The sequence below is a fragment of the Malaclemys terrapin genome, chromosome 3, assembly GCF_027887155.1.
Source record: "Malaclemys terrapin pileata isolate rMalTer1 chromosome 3, rMalTer1.hap1, whole genome shotgun sequence".
Classification (NCBI taxonomy): domain Eukaryota; kingdom Metazoa; phylum Chordata; order Testudines; family Emydidae; genus Malaclemys; species Malaclemys terrapin.
The window spans coordinates 62,487,729-62,502,031 of record NC_071507.1 but is presented as its reverse complement, the minus strand read 5'-3'; the positions used below and the strand labels follow the sequence as shown (position 1 = coordinate 62,502,031).

Sequence of the window (14,303 nt, the reverse complement as noted above, 5' to 3'; positions counted from 1 at the left end):
ATTGTGGCAGTGAGTTCCACAGACTAACAGTCACTACCTGAGTGTCTCCTTTCATCCATTTTGAATTTAGCACCTGTCAGAGTAGCTCCTGGCTCTGATGTTATGACAAAGGTTGAAGAGCAATGGCCAACCTACCTTTTATAGACCACTCATATCCTCGCTTTTCAGCTCTCCCAGTTGCTGAGTATTCTTGTCACCCAGCTCTGACCCCCTCGCTCGCTGCTCAATCCTTTCTGAGAGCAGGTGACCACAAGTGAACAGTCATCTGAGCACTTTTATGGAACAGCGTTAGCCTAGCAGGGAGGCTAGTCCCTGGCTCTCCTTCAAACAGCTTCCCATCCTGCTGACTCTTGACTAACTGCTCCCCACAGCGGGAGGAGGGACCATGCTCCCCACACCTTCCTCCTCTAGGGTGGAGGGTCTGAAGCTGGGGTTTGGCACAGCACACAGCTCCATGAAGGCTTTACTCCCTTACGGCCTGTTACAGCAATGGAGACGCTGGGTGGCAGGCGCTCAGCAGGGCATAGAGTGGCGCCTACTCACCAGTGGAAGGTAGAGCTAGAAGAGGCCATGGCTGAACCTACAGGCAGGCTGACCAGAGCGTACTGCCCAAGAACAAGACATTTATGCAGCCAGACTCAGGGCACAGAGAGCTAACAGCTGCCCTCCCAGCCACACAAACAGGGACAGTGAGCAGCCGGCATGTGCAGAGGGCTCAGGTTGGGACACAGTGTGAGCCCAACCCCCAGAACCTGGCTCTGCCCTGGACTAGAACTCAGGAGAGCTGGGTTCAATACCAGGGTCCATCCAGGCAACACCCTGGGCCTGTTCCCCCATCTGTAGGCTGGGGCTAATAATGCTACCCTGCCTCCCCAGGGGGAGGGGGGTGAGAAAGTCAGTGTGCACCCTTCAGCCACAACTGCATCAAAGTCCCTAGCCAGAGAGCTCCCGGGAGCAGTGCCTTCCCACCGCCCCCAAGAGCATTCAGACCCCAACAGTCCACCCCGGGGCACTGTTTGCAGCAGCTTTTTAATTTAATAAAATAAAAAGAGACCAAGTTGCATTTTAAAAGTACCCAAACCATTCCCCTAGCAGATGGGGGGGCCTGGTCTGTTTGGAAACAAAACCGTTACTGGGTCAAACCCAGGTTCCCGAGGTGGAGCCAGGGCAAGTGGCTCCCTGCATCCAGGATTGAGAACAGCCATGTGCAGGGAAAAGGAACCTGAGCTGGGCTGGGCTTTGTCCTGTCTCCGGGACCGCTGCGTACCACAAAGCCCTAGCTAGGCTGCTGAGTGGGCTGGTGCTGGCACCTCCTGCTGGCAGGAAAAAGGAGAAACGAGGAGGGATATCCCAGGAAGGGGATCTTTGTGCTTTTCTGAAGGGCAGGAGCCAATTATAAATCCCCGAAGCCAGAGAGCAGAAAGCGCCCTTAGGGGATCCTGGGAGTTCTAGTTCAAACCTATGACAAGAGTAAACGTAAACAAGAAAGGAAAAGCAGCACAAAACGCGAACAGAATGGAGCAGAAGGGCCAGGCCAGGAGACAGAAATGGAGAAGGCTCCCAGCAGGGGCAGCGTAGTGCATGACCTGCCAAGCCAGCAAGGACAAGGCTACTCTTCAAGAGGCACCTGCCACAAATCCAGACTGCATACCAGGGCTGGTAAAAGAGCTGCTGTGTAGCAATGTAGCTAGGGAGGCCCCATGCTCCTGCCCCGTTCCCTACAACGCCTCCTGCTGGGAAAGGCAGGGACTGATGTAGCTGAGAGCTGCCCCCCGGTCCAGCCAGCACTCCTGCCCTGCTCCCTACACCACCTGCTGCTGGGGCAGGCTGAGACTGGAGCTTCTCTCTCAATCATACGTATTTGTAAAGAAAAATGATAGTGTTTTCTTGCCGTTCTCTTACTATCGGCTCTGTAGTGAGGAAAGAAATGGGGAGTGAAGCTGGAGACAAGAAAGTGCCAGGGAATAAAGCTCCCTTGTTCATAAATAATCTTCAAGAGAAGCCCCGAGTACCAGATGGAGCTAGGGCAGGAGTTAACCCCGCTGCACTCCTGGGAACTAGACCTGCCCCCTGCTCTGTTCCTGGGGTGATCTCAGGGAAGTGAAATACTCAGACCTATTAAGGCAACAGGAGAAAGGTGTGGTGGAGGCCCAGAAAGCACCTCGCTTCCTCCAAGCCCTCTCCAGCTCCTTGTCCAGGAAAAGCAGTTGGCAAAGGGAGTCATTGTTTCTCCTCCTCTCCTCAATAGGTTCACGAAGAGAAGAGAAATAAAGCAAGTGCCCTGCAGTGGGAGAGGGGAGGAGGGCATGGTCTGTCCCATGGCCCCTAAACCTTCTGCACTGGGACCTCGCCGGCGGGCAGCTTCTTGCTACGCTTCTTCATGCGGCTGCGGGCATAGACGCGCAGGAAGAGAGCCATAAAGACCACGGCCACACCCAGCCCGCCCACCACGGTGATGGCGTGCCCGTAGATGAGGCAGGAGAGCAGGATGGCAAAAGCCTGGCGCAGCGTCATGATGATGGTGAAGACGGCCGCCCCAAACTGATTGATGGTGTAGAAGATGAAGAGCTGGCCAAAGGCGGAGCAGATGGACAGCAGCATGGCATGGGCCGCGAACTCGGAGTGGCGGGCCATGAAGCGGGCCGACTCCAGCAGGGCGCCCTGCTCCAGAAGCGAGCCCATTGTGAAGAGGCAGGAGAAGACGTTCACCCCAAACATCATCTGCACCGGGGACATCTTGTAGGTGAAGAGGGCGTCCTGCCAGTTGGAGGTGAAGCTGTCGAAGACGATGTAGCCGGCCAGGAGGACCACCCCTGAGAAGGTGGTGACGGTGGAGAGGTGCTTGGTGGGGGCGCTGGAGAGCAGGAACATGCTGACCCCCACCGAGATAAGCACCGCCGTCAGGTACTCCCAGTACTCGTAGCTCTTGCGCGACACCAGCTTGCCCATCAGCATGACCGGGATCACCTTGGAGGCCTTGGCCAGCACCTGGGTAGGGAAGCTGATGTACTTGAGTGCCTCATATTGGCACCAGCTGCTGAGGATGTTGGAGAGTGAGGCAAAGGAATACTTGTACATGGGGGCGCCGTGGCGCGGCTGCTTGGTCAGGGCACAGTACAGGCCGGCTACGGTGAAGGCCAGGATCCGGTTCATGAAGACGAGGAATTGGGAATCTTTGAACTTCTCACCAGGATCTGTCTCGGTGGCCCCATATGTTCGGGTCATGACCCGCTCCTGGAGGACGCCCCACGTCAGGTAGGAAGCCTGCAAGGCACAAAGAGCAGAGGGCGAGTGAGGAGTAGGGATGGCAGCCAGCAGCCACCGCACGCAAGGAGGAACAGTCCTGTCTGAGCATCTCTCCATTTGCACCCAGCAGGGACCAGGCCCCACTCCTGCATACCCAATGCACCCAGCAAAGAGATGGTGCCTGCCACCACCACATCCAGCTGGGGAGCAGTGAACCGGCCTGCCCAGCCACTTCATCCTCACTCCTACTGCCCCCACCAGAGAGCCAGGGGAGAAATCAGCCTGGCTCCTGCCCCGCTGTGTGCAGAGGGATCAATGGGCAGCATTTCATTACGCACAGATCTGGAGAGCACTCTCCACCCAAGGGCAGCTCCCCCTACAGTTAAGGCTGTAAATACCCAATGAAAAACCTGTTCCGGCTCTCGAGTGCATAGCCACAATCTCAAACAACACAGGTTTTGGGACCCATTTTATTTAATCTATTTATAACTGACCTCGGAACCGATTGCAGGAGTGGGCTGATAAAGTTTGCGGATGATACGAAGGTGGGAGGCATTGTAAATTCGGAGGAGGACAGGGATATCCTGCAGGGAGACTTGAATGAGCTTGTGAATTGGAGTATCAGAAATAGGATGAAATTTAATAGTGAAAAGTGCAAGGTGATGCATTTGGGGATGACTAATAACAATTTTAGATACAAGATGGGGATGCATTGGTTAGAAGTAACGGAAGAGGAGAAGGACCTAGGGGTCCTTGTAGACCGCAGGATGACTATGAGTCGACAATGTGACGTGGCGGTGAAAAAAGCCAATGCTGTCTTGGGATGCATTAGGCGAGGTATATCTAGTAGGGATAAGGAGGTCCTGCTTCCGTTGTACAAGGCGCTGGTGAGACCTCATTTGGAGTACTGTGTGCAGTTCTGGTCTCCCATGTTTAAAAAGGATGAACTCAAACTGGAACGGGTGCAGAGAAGGGCCACTAGGATGATCAGAGGAATGGAAAACCTGTCGTATGAAAGGAGACTAGAGGAGCTTGGGTTGTTTAGTCTGACAAAGCGAAGGCTGAGGGGGGATATGATTGCTATCTTTAAATATATTAGAGGGATTAATACAAGGGAGGGAGAAGAATTATTCCAGCTTAGTACTAATGTGGACACGAGAACGAATGGATATAAACTGGCCGTGGGGAAGTTCAGGCTTGAAATTAGACGTAGGTTTCTGACCGTCAGAGGGGTGAAATATTGGAACGGCCTTCCGAGGGAAACGGTGGGGGCGAAGGACCTGTCTGGTTTTAAGATTAAGTTAGATAAGTTTATGGAGGGAATGGTTTAATGGTAAAACATAGTAGCCAAGGAAAACCAAGCAATGGTAGGTAAATAGTATAATGGCCAACAAGGGTCAGGCTAGAGACTCTTGCCTACATGCTCGGGGTCTTACTGATCGCCATATTTGGGGTCGGGAAGGAATTTTCCTCCAGGGCAGATTGGCTGAGCCTCTGGAGGTTTTTCGCCTTCCTCCGCAGCATGGGGCAGGGATCTCTAGCAGGAGGGTCTCTGCCGATTGAAGTCACTAAAAACAGGATTGGGGACTTCAACAGCAGAGTCCAGGGAAGGGGTAGGGACGGTTTTATGGCCTGCAGCATGCAGGGGGTCAGACCAGATGATCATAATGGTCCCTTCTGACCTCAAAGTCTATGAGTCTATGAGGAAATGGCAAAGCAAGTGTCCCAGCAGTCGCATTAACTCCACCCTAGTACACTTTATGGGATACACTTCACAAGATAAACAGTTCTGTATTAAGCTGCCCGTTCAACCAGAAAAACAGGAATAGACAACATGGCAAAGATGTGCCCACGATCCTTCCGGTGGAACCTTCACACTGCAGTTCCTGCTCTTTAACTCCGCAGCCTTGATGGTGCATTAACACAGGTTTTTGCCTTTGGTTTCCTAGGTCGTTTCTTAAATCAAAACCAATTCTAATTGCAAACCCAGCAGAGGAAACTGCCCTCTGTGAGGACTATCATCTGTCCATCAAGGTACTTATATGGCCCTGCTGCCACAGTATTGGAGCTCCTCACAGACAAAATGGAGTTATTCTCCTACCTCCCACTGTACTGCTGGGAAACTGACATACAGAGAGAGAAAGTGACTTGCCCTAAATCACACAGTGAGTCTGTGACAGAACCAGGAACTGAACGCTGATCTCCTGAGTCCTCATCCAGTGCCTCCATCACGAGGCAGTCCCTCCCCTCATTGTTCAGGCAGCATTTCGGGCATTTTTCCTGTAGCTATGACTCAAAGAAGCAGGATCACAGTTTCCTATTCATCTCAGCTGAACTCAAACACTGGAGAGATTTTTTTCAGTTTCCTAATAAAATCTACCTGGGGCAGAGCCTGAGTTTAGGACATTCCAGCCCCAGAGGTGAGAACACGGGTTAAACTGTATAGTGCTCTGATGCATGAAACACTGTGGGAGGGCCAGAACGAAATTCAAAAACCAGTTCTAAATGGCAGTAACTCACCCATTCAGGTGTGCGGAGAGCACAGAGCAGACAGACAATAGCTTCCAGCCCACCAGACATTGTCTGAATGGCTCTCCAAGACCCTCAAAGGGCCACCCTGGCAAGCAGCCTGGAGCACACAAAAAAGGAGTGCCCCACAGAGACTACGTGTCCCACCATGCAATGCTGCCAAGCAAAACTCCATGAGAACACTGGATGCTGGGACTCAGTCTCTTGAGGCCACCAACTGGCAACTTGTGCCAGGTCATTGCTCCATCTCCGCCCCACGGCAGGATGGCCATGAACATGTCAGGGCTCTACCTGAAGGCCAGCAGCACAGAAGAGCAGCTTGAGGATCTGCTGGGCCGTCGAGGACTCCATGGTCTCATTCCGGGCCGCCAGGGAGATGTCATCTGGGTGTGCGGACTTGGCCTCGCTGCCAAAGACACACGACTTGATGACGGGGAAGCAAATGCCACGGCCTGGAGGGTTGAGAGAACCAGGGAGGTCACGTTAACTCAGGAGGGAAGCTTTCTTCCCTCCCAAACCCCCCTGCCAGTGCTAACCCACCCACCAACCTGTCTGGGCTGTGCCAAGGTAGAGTCTGGGGCCTTCTGTGGCCTGTATCTGTAAAGCACCTTCAATTGGCTCACTCACACCTCCAATCCCTCTTTGCCAACAGGGCCCTTCCCAGCTGAGAACAGACAGTAGGCAGGCGCCCAGAGCTGAGAGCTCACCCGTTTGCAGATCTGAGGGGCTCTGCGCATTACCCACAGTGCCCTATACCGTTTGCTCTAACAGATTCCAGAATATCTAACAGGAAACAGCCACAGTGGTCACTGTTGAGATAAAGCCGTGGAGATGAGCTAGATGAATTTGGCTGTCTCCGGGTAGCTCCTAGCTGTCACTGAAGCAACGAGAGAGCTCTGCAAGGGGCTGGAACAGCAGAGAGGTAGAGGAGCTGGGGGTTGGAACTGAGGTGCATTGGCAGAGGTCTGAGGTGAGCCCAGGGAGACGGAGTTGGAATTGAGGTGCATTGGTCCCCTCTTACCTGTCTCCAGGTAATTCTTTCTCTTGAAGTACTGGATGAGCAGAAACCCTGGCACCATGATGCTCGCATAGCCCGCAGCATTAAGGAAGAAACGGAAGAGCCAGAAGTCCCCCCAGGAGTCCTGTAAGGCGGCCGATACCACTTCATTGGCAGCCATGGTGGGGAGAGCGGCCAGCACGACAGCCAGGCACAACCTGCCAAGAGAAGGCAATCCAGGCGGTGAGCTGCAGGGGGGCCAGTGGCCCAGCCAGCAATACCAGGATTCCTTCCACCTTCCCAGTCACCAAGTCAGAGGCAAGCTGGGAGTGTAAGGTCCCCTCCCCCTGCTTTGGGAGTTACCCAAGTGCACCTTCAACACGCGACACTGTGATCAAAGTTCAGCCCAAATGGAACATTGGTGTAAGTCACCAGGGAACAGGGGAAAACTTCTCAGTGGTTTGAAGTGCGTCCCAGCTAAATTCCATTCAGCCTCCCTAAACGCCTCCCCAGTTTCAATTGGGTACAGGAGTCTTCCTCCCTTCTCGTCGGGTGTTGGTGTGAGACTGTCAAACAGTTGTTGCGTCCACCCCCAGAGGTGGCTACGTTTTGGGGGCGGGTAAAGCAACTCCAGTGTGCAGGGCGCTTGGAGGTCAAGGGCACAAGAGAAAGGAATGTTGTTTGCTCGGGTTTTAGGAGCCAGGGCGTTTGCAGCTCTGAATGTTCAGGCTCTCGGAGTGTCTTGGATGGTGCTAGTGACACGGCTTTACACACACACCAGCTCCAAATGCTTTTCCTCTTTGGGGCTATCACTGGCAGGTGTTTCACCTTCAGCTGCACTTTTACTGGGGGGGGAGGGGGGAGCCACGAAATGGAAGCAGCAGCTCCCGCTCTGCAGCTCCTGTTTCAGCACCTTCCTGTAAAGCAAACAACTGCAGTGGCTCAGGGGAGGGCCCAGCTGGGAGCTCCCCCTCACATCCTGCTGCAGCAGGGGGAGGTGGGGAAGGTGCTGACGGGACACACAGAGCTTAGAATGTGCAAGGCCATTCGCTAGAGCTGAGAGGCTCTCCAATCTCCAAGGCTCATCCTCAATGCCAGAGAGAGCATCTGGGCTCAGGAACTTTCCCATAGGCATATGAGGTGGGGATTTTAATACCACCCTCCTTGGGAGTATCCAGCATTCACACCACACCGGCTTAGTCACCAATCTGCCACCATTAACACAGTAGGGGTCCACAGGGACCAACTGGGGTTCTCCCCCACATGGGATAGGCCCAGCATCGCCCTCACCTCCACCTCATCTCCTGGGACAGCGTTACATTACAAGAACAGGAACAAGGCCTGCATGCAAGGTGGAGATCTGGGTCAGCGGATGCTGGAGTCACTGCATCCCCCAAATGATGACTTCCTATACACACACCTGCCCACAGCAATTAGACTGGGTCAGAGCCGCCTATTAAGTTAGATCAGGGCACTGGGGGGGTCAGGACTCCTGGGTTCTATTCCTGGCAACTACTGATTTAATCTGTGGCCTTGGGCAAGTCCCTTCCCCGGCTTACGCCTCCGTTTCCCTGGTTGTAAAACAGGAATGATGATAGGGGCTGTGAGGCTGAATTAATGTCAAGAGCTGCGGGGTCCTCTCATGGAAGTGGCCAGAGAAGAGTAAAGTGTTCATTATAACAAAGATGCATTGATGGGTCCTCTAGGGAGCCTCCATTGAGGACCCTCAGTATCAGGGCTATGGGGATCATGGATATAAATTTAACCCATAGCAGCCTAGAGTCTATATCAGTAACAGGGCCTTAAAGACAGGAAAGAAAGTTGCCTTTGACATCCCACCACCTACAACCTCTCCTTTCCCTCTCAGGGAAAGGCCTGGGGGGCATTTCCCTTCCCCAAACAGCCTTGAGAAAGGGACACCCAAACTCTAAGGACCTTGTCAAGACAGACACCGCAATCTGAGCAGAAAATTCCCTCCCTCATGTGACTAACAATACAGAAACTCTCAGCCCAGAGAAGTTCAAACTGCTGCTCCTCTCTGGGGCTGTCTGGTTCACATTATCACATGCTGGGTGCTGACATAGCAGGGAAACAGTTCGATAACCCTGGTGTCCCTAAGGAAGAGGGGCCTGAGAACATTTCTGTGCAGGCTAGGTTCTTGCTAGCGACATTGAGGGCATCACTGACTTAGCACCATCCCACAGAAATCCCACCTCTGCTCCCCTCATTAGCATCTCCTGCAGCAAGGGACACACACACGGGGTTCTTGTACGTTAACCCCTTGGCCCAACCGTAAGCATCTGGGGTGAAACTACATACACCCCCCCACACCTAACTTGTCTGAATTGTCCTCATTCTGAATTAAATCCTCATTGATCACAGTGGCCATGGTACCTTGGGCACTGGGGTGGGGCCAGCAGAGAAGTGCCCCCTGCTTCACTGAGGTCAGATTTAAACTACATTGAACTGCAGGAGTGGGGTCGGGGCTAGCAGACAGGGTATATCCCTCCCACCTGATACTTGGACCAGCACCTGTGCTGAGGATAGCAGGAGGGGTCAGCCAGGGAGAGAGCTAAGGCCAGCCTCCACCACTGATAATCCCTAGGGCTGGGAAGATTTCAGAGAGGGTGAGTGATAAACGGTTTGGTAGTTGGGTGGTGTCTGATGATACCTCCCTGGCCCCCTCCAAGCCCCCGTGGGAGGAGTAACAGCTCTGGTATCCCAGGCCCAAAGTGAAGGGGAGGTTGCAGCAGGACAATGGCTCGCTCTATCCCTTTAGCTAGCAGGTCCCGCCAGACAGTTCCACGCACCAGGTCCCTCCCCTCTCCAACAGGGTGGCTAGTGTTACAGGTAGCACCACAGAGCCAGAGCTCGGCAGCACTCACCAGGCATGAAAGGAGCTTTCATAGGCTCAGGCCCACAGAGCGGCCAGGAAATTGGGAGGACAAACCCAGCTACTGTTCCCCTTCCCAGAGAAGGGGCAGCTTTCTGACGCACAATCCCAAAGCCAGGGCGGGACAGAGCCCCTGACCCTCCCCTTCCCCTGGAGTTTCTAACTTAGCCTTTCAGGCACCTCAGCACTTGGGCCCTGGACTAGGAGTCGGGAAAGACCCTTCTGTGCAGAGTAAAACCCACCTAACCTAGCTCAACTCTAAGACTACAGGGAAGGGGAGAGAGGAACCCTTAGAACAAACAAATCCCCTGCCCCGTGGGCTCCTCACACAGTTCCTCGGTCACAACCTGCAGTCCCCACCCTGCTGTTCCAGCCCTGGTTCCCCCCACCCCCAGCTCAGCCAGTGCCCCATAATCCTGACCCACAGCCTCCTGCTATCCTCACGCTGGGCTCCCCACATGCAGCTCCACCCATGCCCCTCACTCCTGACACCACTGTTGGTGCCTATTTAAAGAGGCCAAACCAGATGTCAGTGCCATTGCAGCAACTTTTCTTCAATTCTTTGGGGGACTGGGAGATCACATGACCGGCTATGTTCATCCACCCAGTGGGAGTTCCCATCCCACCCAACGGACGAGCCATAGCCCCTGGATTTCTACAGCAGACTGACCTTGACAGAGCCTGATCTGCCAGCAGCATGGAGCCTGGAGGGGGACGCATGGGCTGCAACAAGTCTCTCCCTCAGCAGCCTTCAGGGCCACGGTGAACTTGGCAGACTTTATCTAGCTCCCTGTGCAGAGTATTACCAGCAGGACACTCCTGCGGTGGTGGAACAGAGGGTGTCAACATCACTCAGTCAACAAGGGAAGGGCCTGGCTCCAGGAGGCCTTGGGCTTCTCTGGCATGTGAGGGGGCACTCTGATCTGGTGGGGAACATTTCTTGCTTCAAAGGTTGGGGGGTGGGGAGGGTTAGGCTCCTCCACCCCCGAACTAACAGGTGGTGCCAAGTTACCAGCATTCGGTCTTTTTTTATTTGTCTATTAGGGCCAGATTTTCCAAAAGGGCTCAGTGCCTTATAGAAAATCAGGCCATAAGCATCACAGTGGGAATGGAGTGCTACAGAAAATATGCTCCGGACTCTGGTTCCTCAGTGGGAGCTGAGCACTTGACCATCTGGCCACAAATGAGCATGCTGAGCTCTTTTGAAAAAAGCTGCCCCTTTGCAGTGATCAGGCCTGGGAGAGTCCTAGCCAGGCCATGGGGACCCTGGAGAATACCCTAGGAGGAGGGAAAAGCTTGGAGACTAAAGTCTGAATGACGGCTGAGCCCAGGGAAATCTAGCTCCAGCCAGTCCTGATCTAGGTGTTATATACCACCAGAGGAGCCATTCTTAGGAGGATCCCTTGAATTACTCCTTCCTTCAGCACAGGGGTTCTCAACCTTTTCCTTTCTGAGGACCCCCAACATGCTATACAAACTCCACGGCCCACCTGTGCCACAACAACTGGTTTTCTGCTAAGACCAGCATTAGGGGATAGCAAGCAGGGCGACTGCCCAGGGCCCCATGCCACAGGGGGCATCGCGAAGCTAAGTTGCTCAGGCTTCGGCGTTAGCCCCGGGTGGTGGGGCTTGGGGCCCTGGCGCTGCAGTCCTGCACAGTGGGGCTTTCTGCCGTGGGTCCTAATGAGTCTAATACCAGCCATGCTTGGCAGACTCCCTGAAACCTGCTCGCTGCCTCCCAATTGCGTCCCCCTCCAGGCTCCATGCTGCTGGCAGATCAGGCTCTGTCAAGGTCAGTCTGCTGTAGAAATCCAGGGGCTATGGCTCGTCCGTTGGGTGGGATGGGAACTCCCACTGGGTGGATGAACATAGCCAATTTGCCCAGTGAGACCCAGACCCTGCAGGCCATGCAGACACCAAGCTCCCTTAGAAAGCATAGTACCTACACCACACACACCAGTGACCATAGGCAACTTCCAGTGAGAAACCTCTTCACTGGCTCAATGCCACCTGCCTCTGGGGGGCTCTACCTCAAAGCCAGGGCGCTGCTTAGGGATTGTTTCTAATAAAGATCTCATCCTCGGCACACCCGGCCACAAGGACCCTGCAGGCCAGAGGCAGATGCCCTGCGCTGTTCCCAAGCAAGTCCGTGCTGCCCACTTCCCCAATTCAGGGTTGGGCCAAGACGTGGCTCAGGGAAAGGGCCCGCATGGGCTAATCTATTCACCGGTCACTCCAGGCAAATGCCAGCCCTGCCTCGGGCAGCTTCCCAACCACCTATTTGTGTCCGGGGCAGGAAGCAGCGCTAGGGTCCCGGTCCCGCTCCCGCTCCCACCCCAGGGGCTGCTGTACTGGGACGTGCTGGGAGGGTGACAGCCGGGAACCCAGATCCAGGCTGATCGCCCCGCTCCAGGAGGGGCTTGGCTCTGCCCAGCACCCTGGAGCCGCACAGCCCTGCAGCAGAGCCCAGCCCGATCCCGCCTCCCACAGCAGCCGATCGGGGGCACTCACCGGGGAGCCTGCCCCCGACCCCGGGCTGAGCCCCGCTGCAGGAGGCGGCTGCCCCACAGCCCTTCCCAAACCTGCTGTGCAAGTGGGGCTCGGGCCGGGCCGGCCGCTCCCCTACAGGGGCCCGGGCACGGAGCCAGCGCTACGGCCGGCGGGATCCAACTCCCCCCGGAGCCCTCGCCCCCACCTGCGGCCCATGCTGCCGGCCGGGCCGGTGCGCGCGGCTCCGCTGCCGCCCCGCGCGCCCATGAGCTCCCCGCGGCGGCTCCGTCCAGTTCGGCGGGCGGCGGCGGCGGCAGAGACGGGAACCGCGCAGCTCGGCCGAGAGCGCAGCCGCGCCGCTCCCCACAGCGCCGCCCGGCGGCCGGGAGGGGCCCCGAGGGCAGGAGCCTGCGGGGAGCGACCGACCCCGTGACCCGGCGAAGGGGAAACGGCGGGGCAGCAGCGGGCTCTGGGTGGGGTTGAGGGGCATGTGGGGGGGGTAGAGCGGAGCAGCAGGGGACTGTGGGGGGGTTGTGGGGCACGTGGGGGGGTAGAGTGGAGCAGCAGGGGACTGTGGGGGGGTTGTGGGGCACGTGGGGGGGTAGAGTGGAGCAGCAGGGGACTGTGGGGGGGGTTGTGGGGCACGTGGGGGGGTAGAGTGGAGCAGCAGGGGACTGTGGGGGGGGGGTTGTGGGGCACGTGGGGGGGTAGAGTGGAGCAGCAGGGGACTGTGGGGGGGTTGTGGGGCATGTGGGGGGGTAGAGTGGAGCAGCAGGGGACTGTGGGGGGGTTGTGGGGCATGTGGGGGGGTAAAGTGGAGCAGCGGGGGACTGTGGGGGGGGGGGTTGTGGGGCACGTGGGGGGGTAGAGTGGAGCAGCAGGGGACTGTGGGGGGGTTGTGGGGCATGTGGGGGGGTAGAGTGGAGCAGCAGGGGACTGTGGGGGGGTTGAGTGTGGGGGTGCAGAGCAGGGCAGCAGGGGGCTGTGGGTGGGATTTGAGGGCATGATCAGTGGGGGGGGGGGAAGCAAAGTGAGGTATCAGGGTGCTGAGTAGAAGCAGATTTAATTTTATTGGGGCCCTGGACACCAAATATTTTGGCCCCCCACATCCAGGGCCCCCCATTGGCCAGGGCCCCTGGGCACAGACCACGTGGTCCCATGCGTTAATCCATCACTGCATAACACAGCTTACACAGTTGCTGGGTACAGGCTTCAGGAGCAGGAACAGCCTCCTGCTGCCTCCCTGCTCCAGGAGTGACTCCTTCAGGCCCCTAGCACGAGCTGCTTGGGGCTTGCCAGCGCCAACAAGCTCATGAATCAGAAGCAGCCACAGTCAGGCCAAAAGATTGCCCACCCCCACCATTCACTAGCTGTAGCACGCTTGCAGCCAGAGGGATCCCCTCAGGGGCAGAGACTGCCTCCAGGCAGTACTGAGATATGCGGGCAACATGGGGGTAAAGTTCAGTCCAGTGCCTCCTACACCACCCTGCACTGGGATTCAGTGCTCACTATGGCTCTAGGAGGAGGCAGACCTGGGGTCTCTTGCAATGAGGAATCATGCCTGGGGCAGGGAGCGCCTCTCAGTTCAGTCACACACCTTTCGCCAGAGAGCTGGGCTGCAGGCAATGCTGTCTCCCTCTTCCTCAAGCCGGGGCTGCCTCAGCAGGCACATGGAACCCCACCCTAGGAACAGCATAGCTTGCGCCCAACCTTGGCCCAGCAGCCTGGGGCAGTGGCCCAGGGCCAACAGCTCAACTGGGGTAAGGGCACACGCTGATGTGGATTTGCTTTAGAAAGGCACTTGGCTCCCTCCACAGCCCACTGGGAATGCTCCCTGAAGGGTAGTCTCAGTCTGTTAGGAGACAAAGCAGGGCTTCCAGGAGGTTGTAACCATCACTTGCTCCCTCCTCCTCCCAGGGCAGAGTCCCACATCCACACACTGCTGTAGCCAGTGCAGCTTGGTGTCACCTACCCACCAAGCCCTGCCCCATGGGAAAGAGGGGAAATCAGCCTTTATGAGCCACTCAGTTCCTGGCCTCACTGCTGACAAACTGGGAGCCAATCAGTGCCCCTGGGGATGGGAACCTCAGGGAATAGGACTCTCCCTGCCCTTCCCAAACTAATTTCACATAGGCCACCAAAGCAGCA

General features: G+C 56.1%; 1 protein-coding gene across 3 annotated transcripts; it reads right to left on the bottom strand.

The window, feature by feature from the left end:
• Positions 1 to 1,010: 1,010 nt before the first annotated feature.
• Positions 1,011 to 12,476, bottom strand: SLC35B2 (solute carrier family 35 member B2). Of its 3 annotated transcripts, none has more exons than XM_054022832.1 (4): positions 12,361 to 12,476; positions 6,797 to 6,990; positions 6,067 to 6,227; positions 1,011 to 3,264 (listed from the first exon to the last, which is right to left on the bottom strand). In XM_054022832.1, the coding sequence occupies exons 1-4, from the start codon at positions 12,420 to 12,422 to the stop codon at positions 2,326 to 2,328; spliced, it is 1,356 nt and encodes a 451-aa protein (XP_053878807.1). In that variant the 5' UTR covers positions 12,423 to 12,476; the 3' UTR covers positions 1,011 to 2,325. The 3 variants fall into 3 exon arrangements, with proteins under 3 accessions (XP_053878807.1, XP_053878809.1, XP_053878808.1); XM_054022834.1 differs by lacking the exon at positions 12,361 to 12,476 and adding an exon at positions 12,177 to 12,337; XM_054022833.1 differs by lacking the exon at positions 12,361 to 12,476 and adding an exon at positions 10,336 to 11,404.
• Positions 12,477 to 14,303: the final 1,827 nt, after the last annotated feature.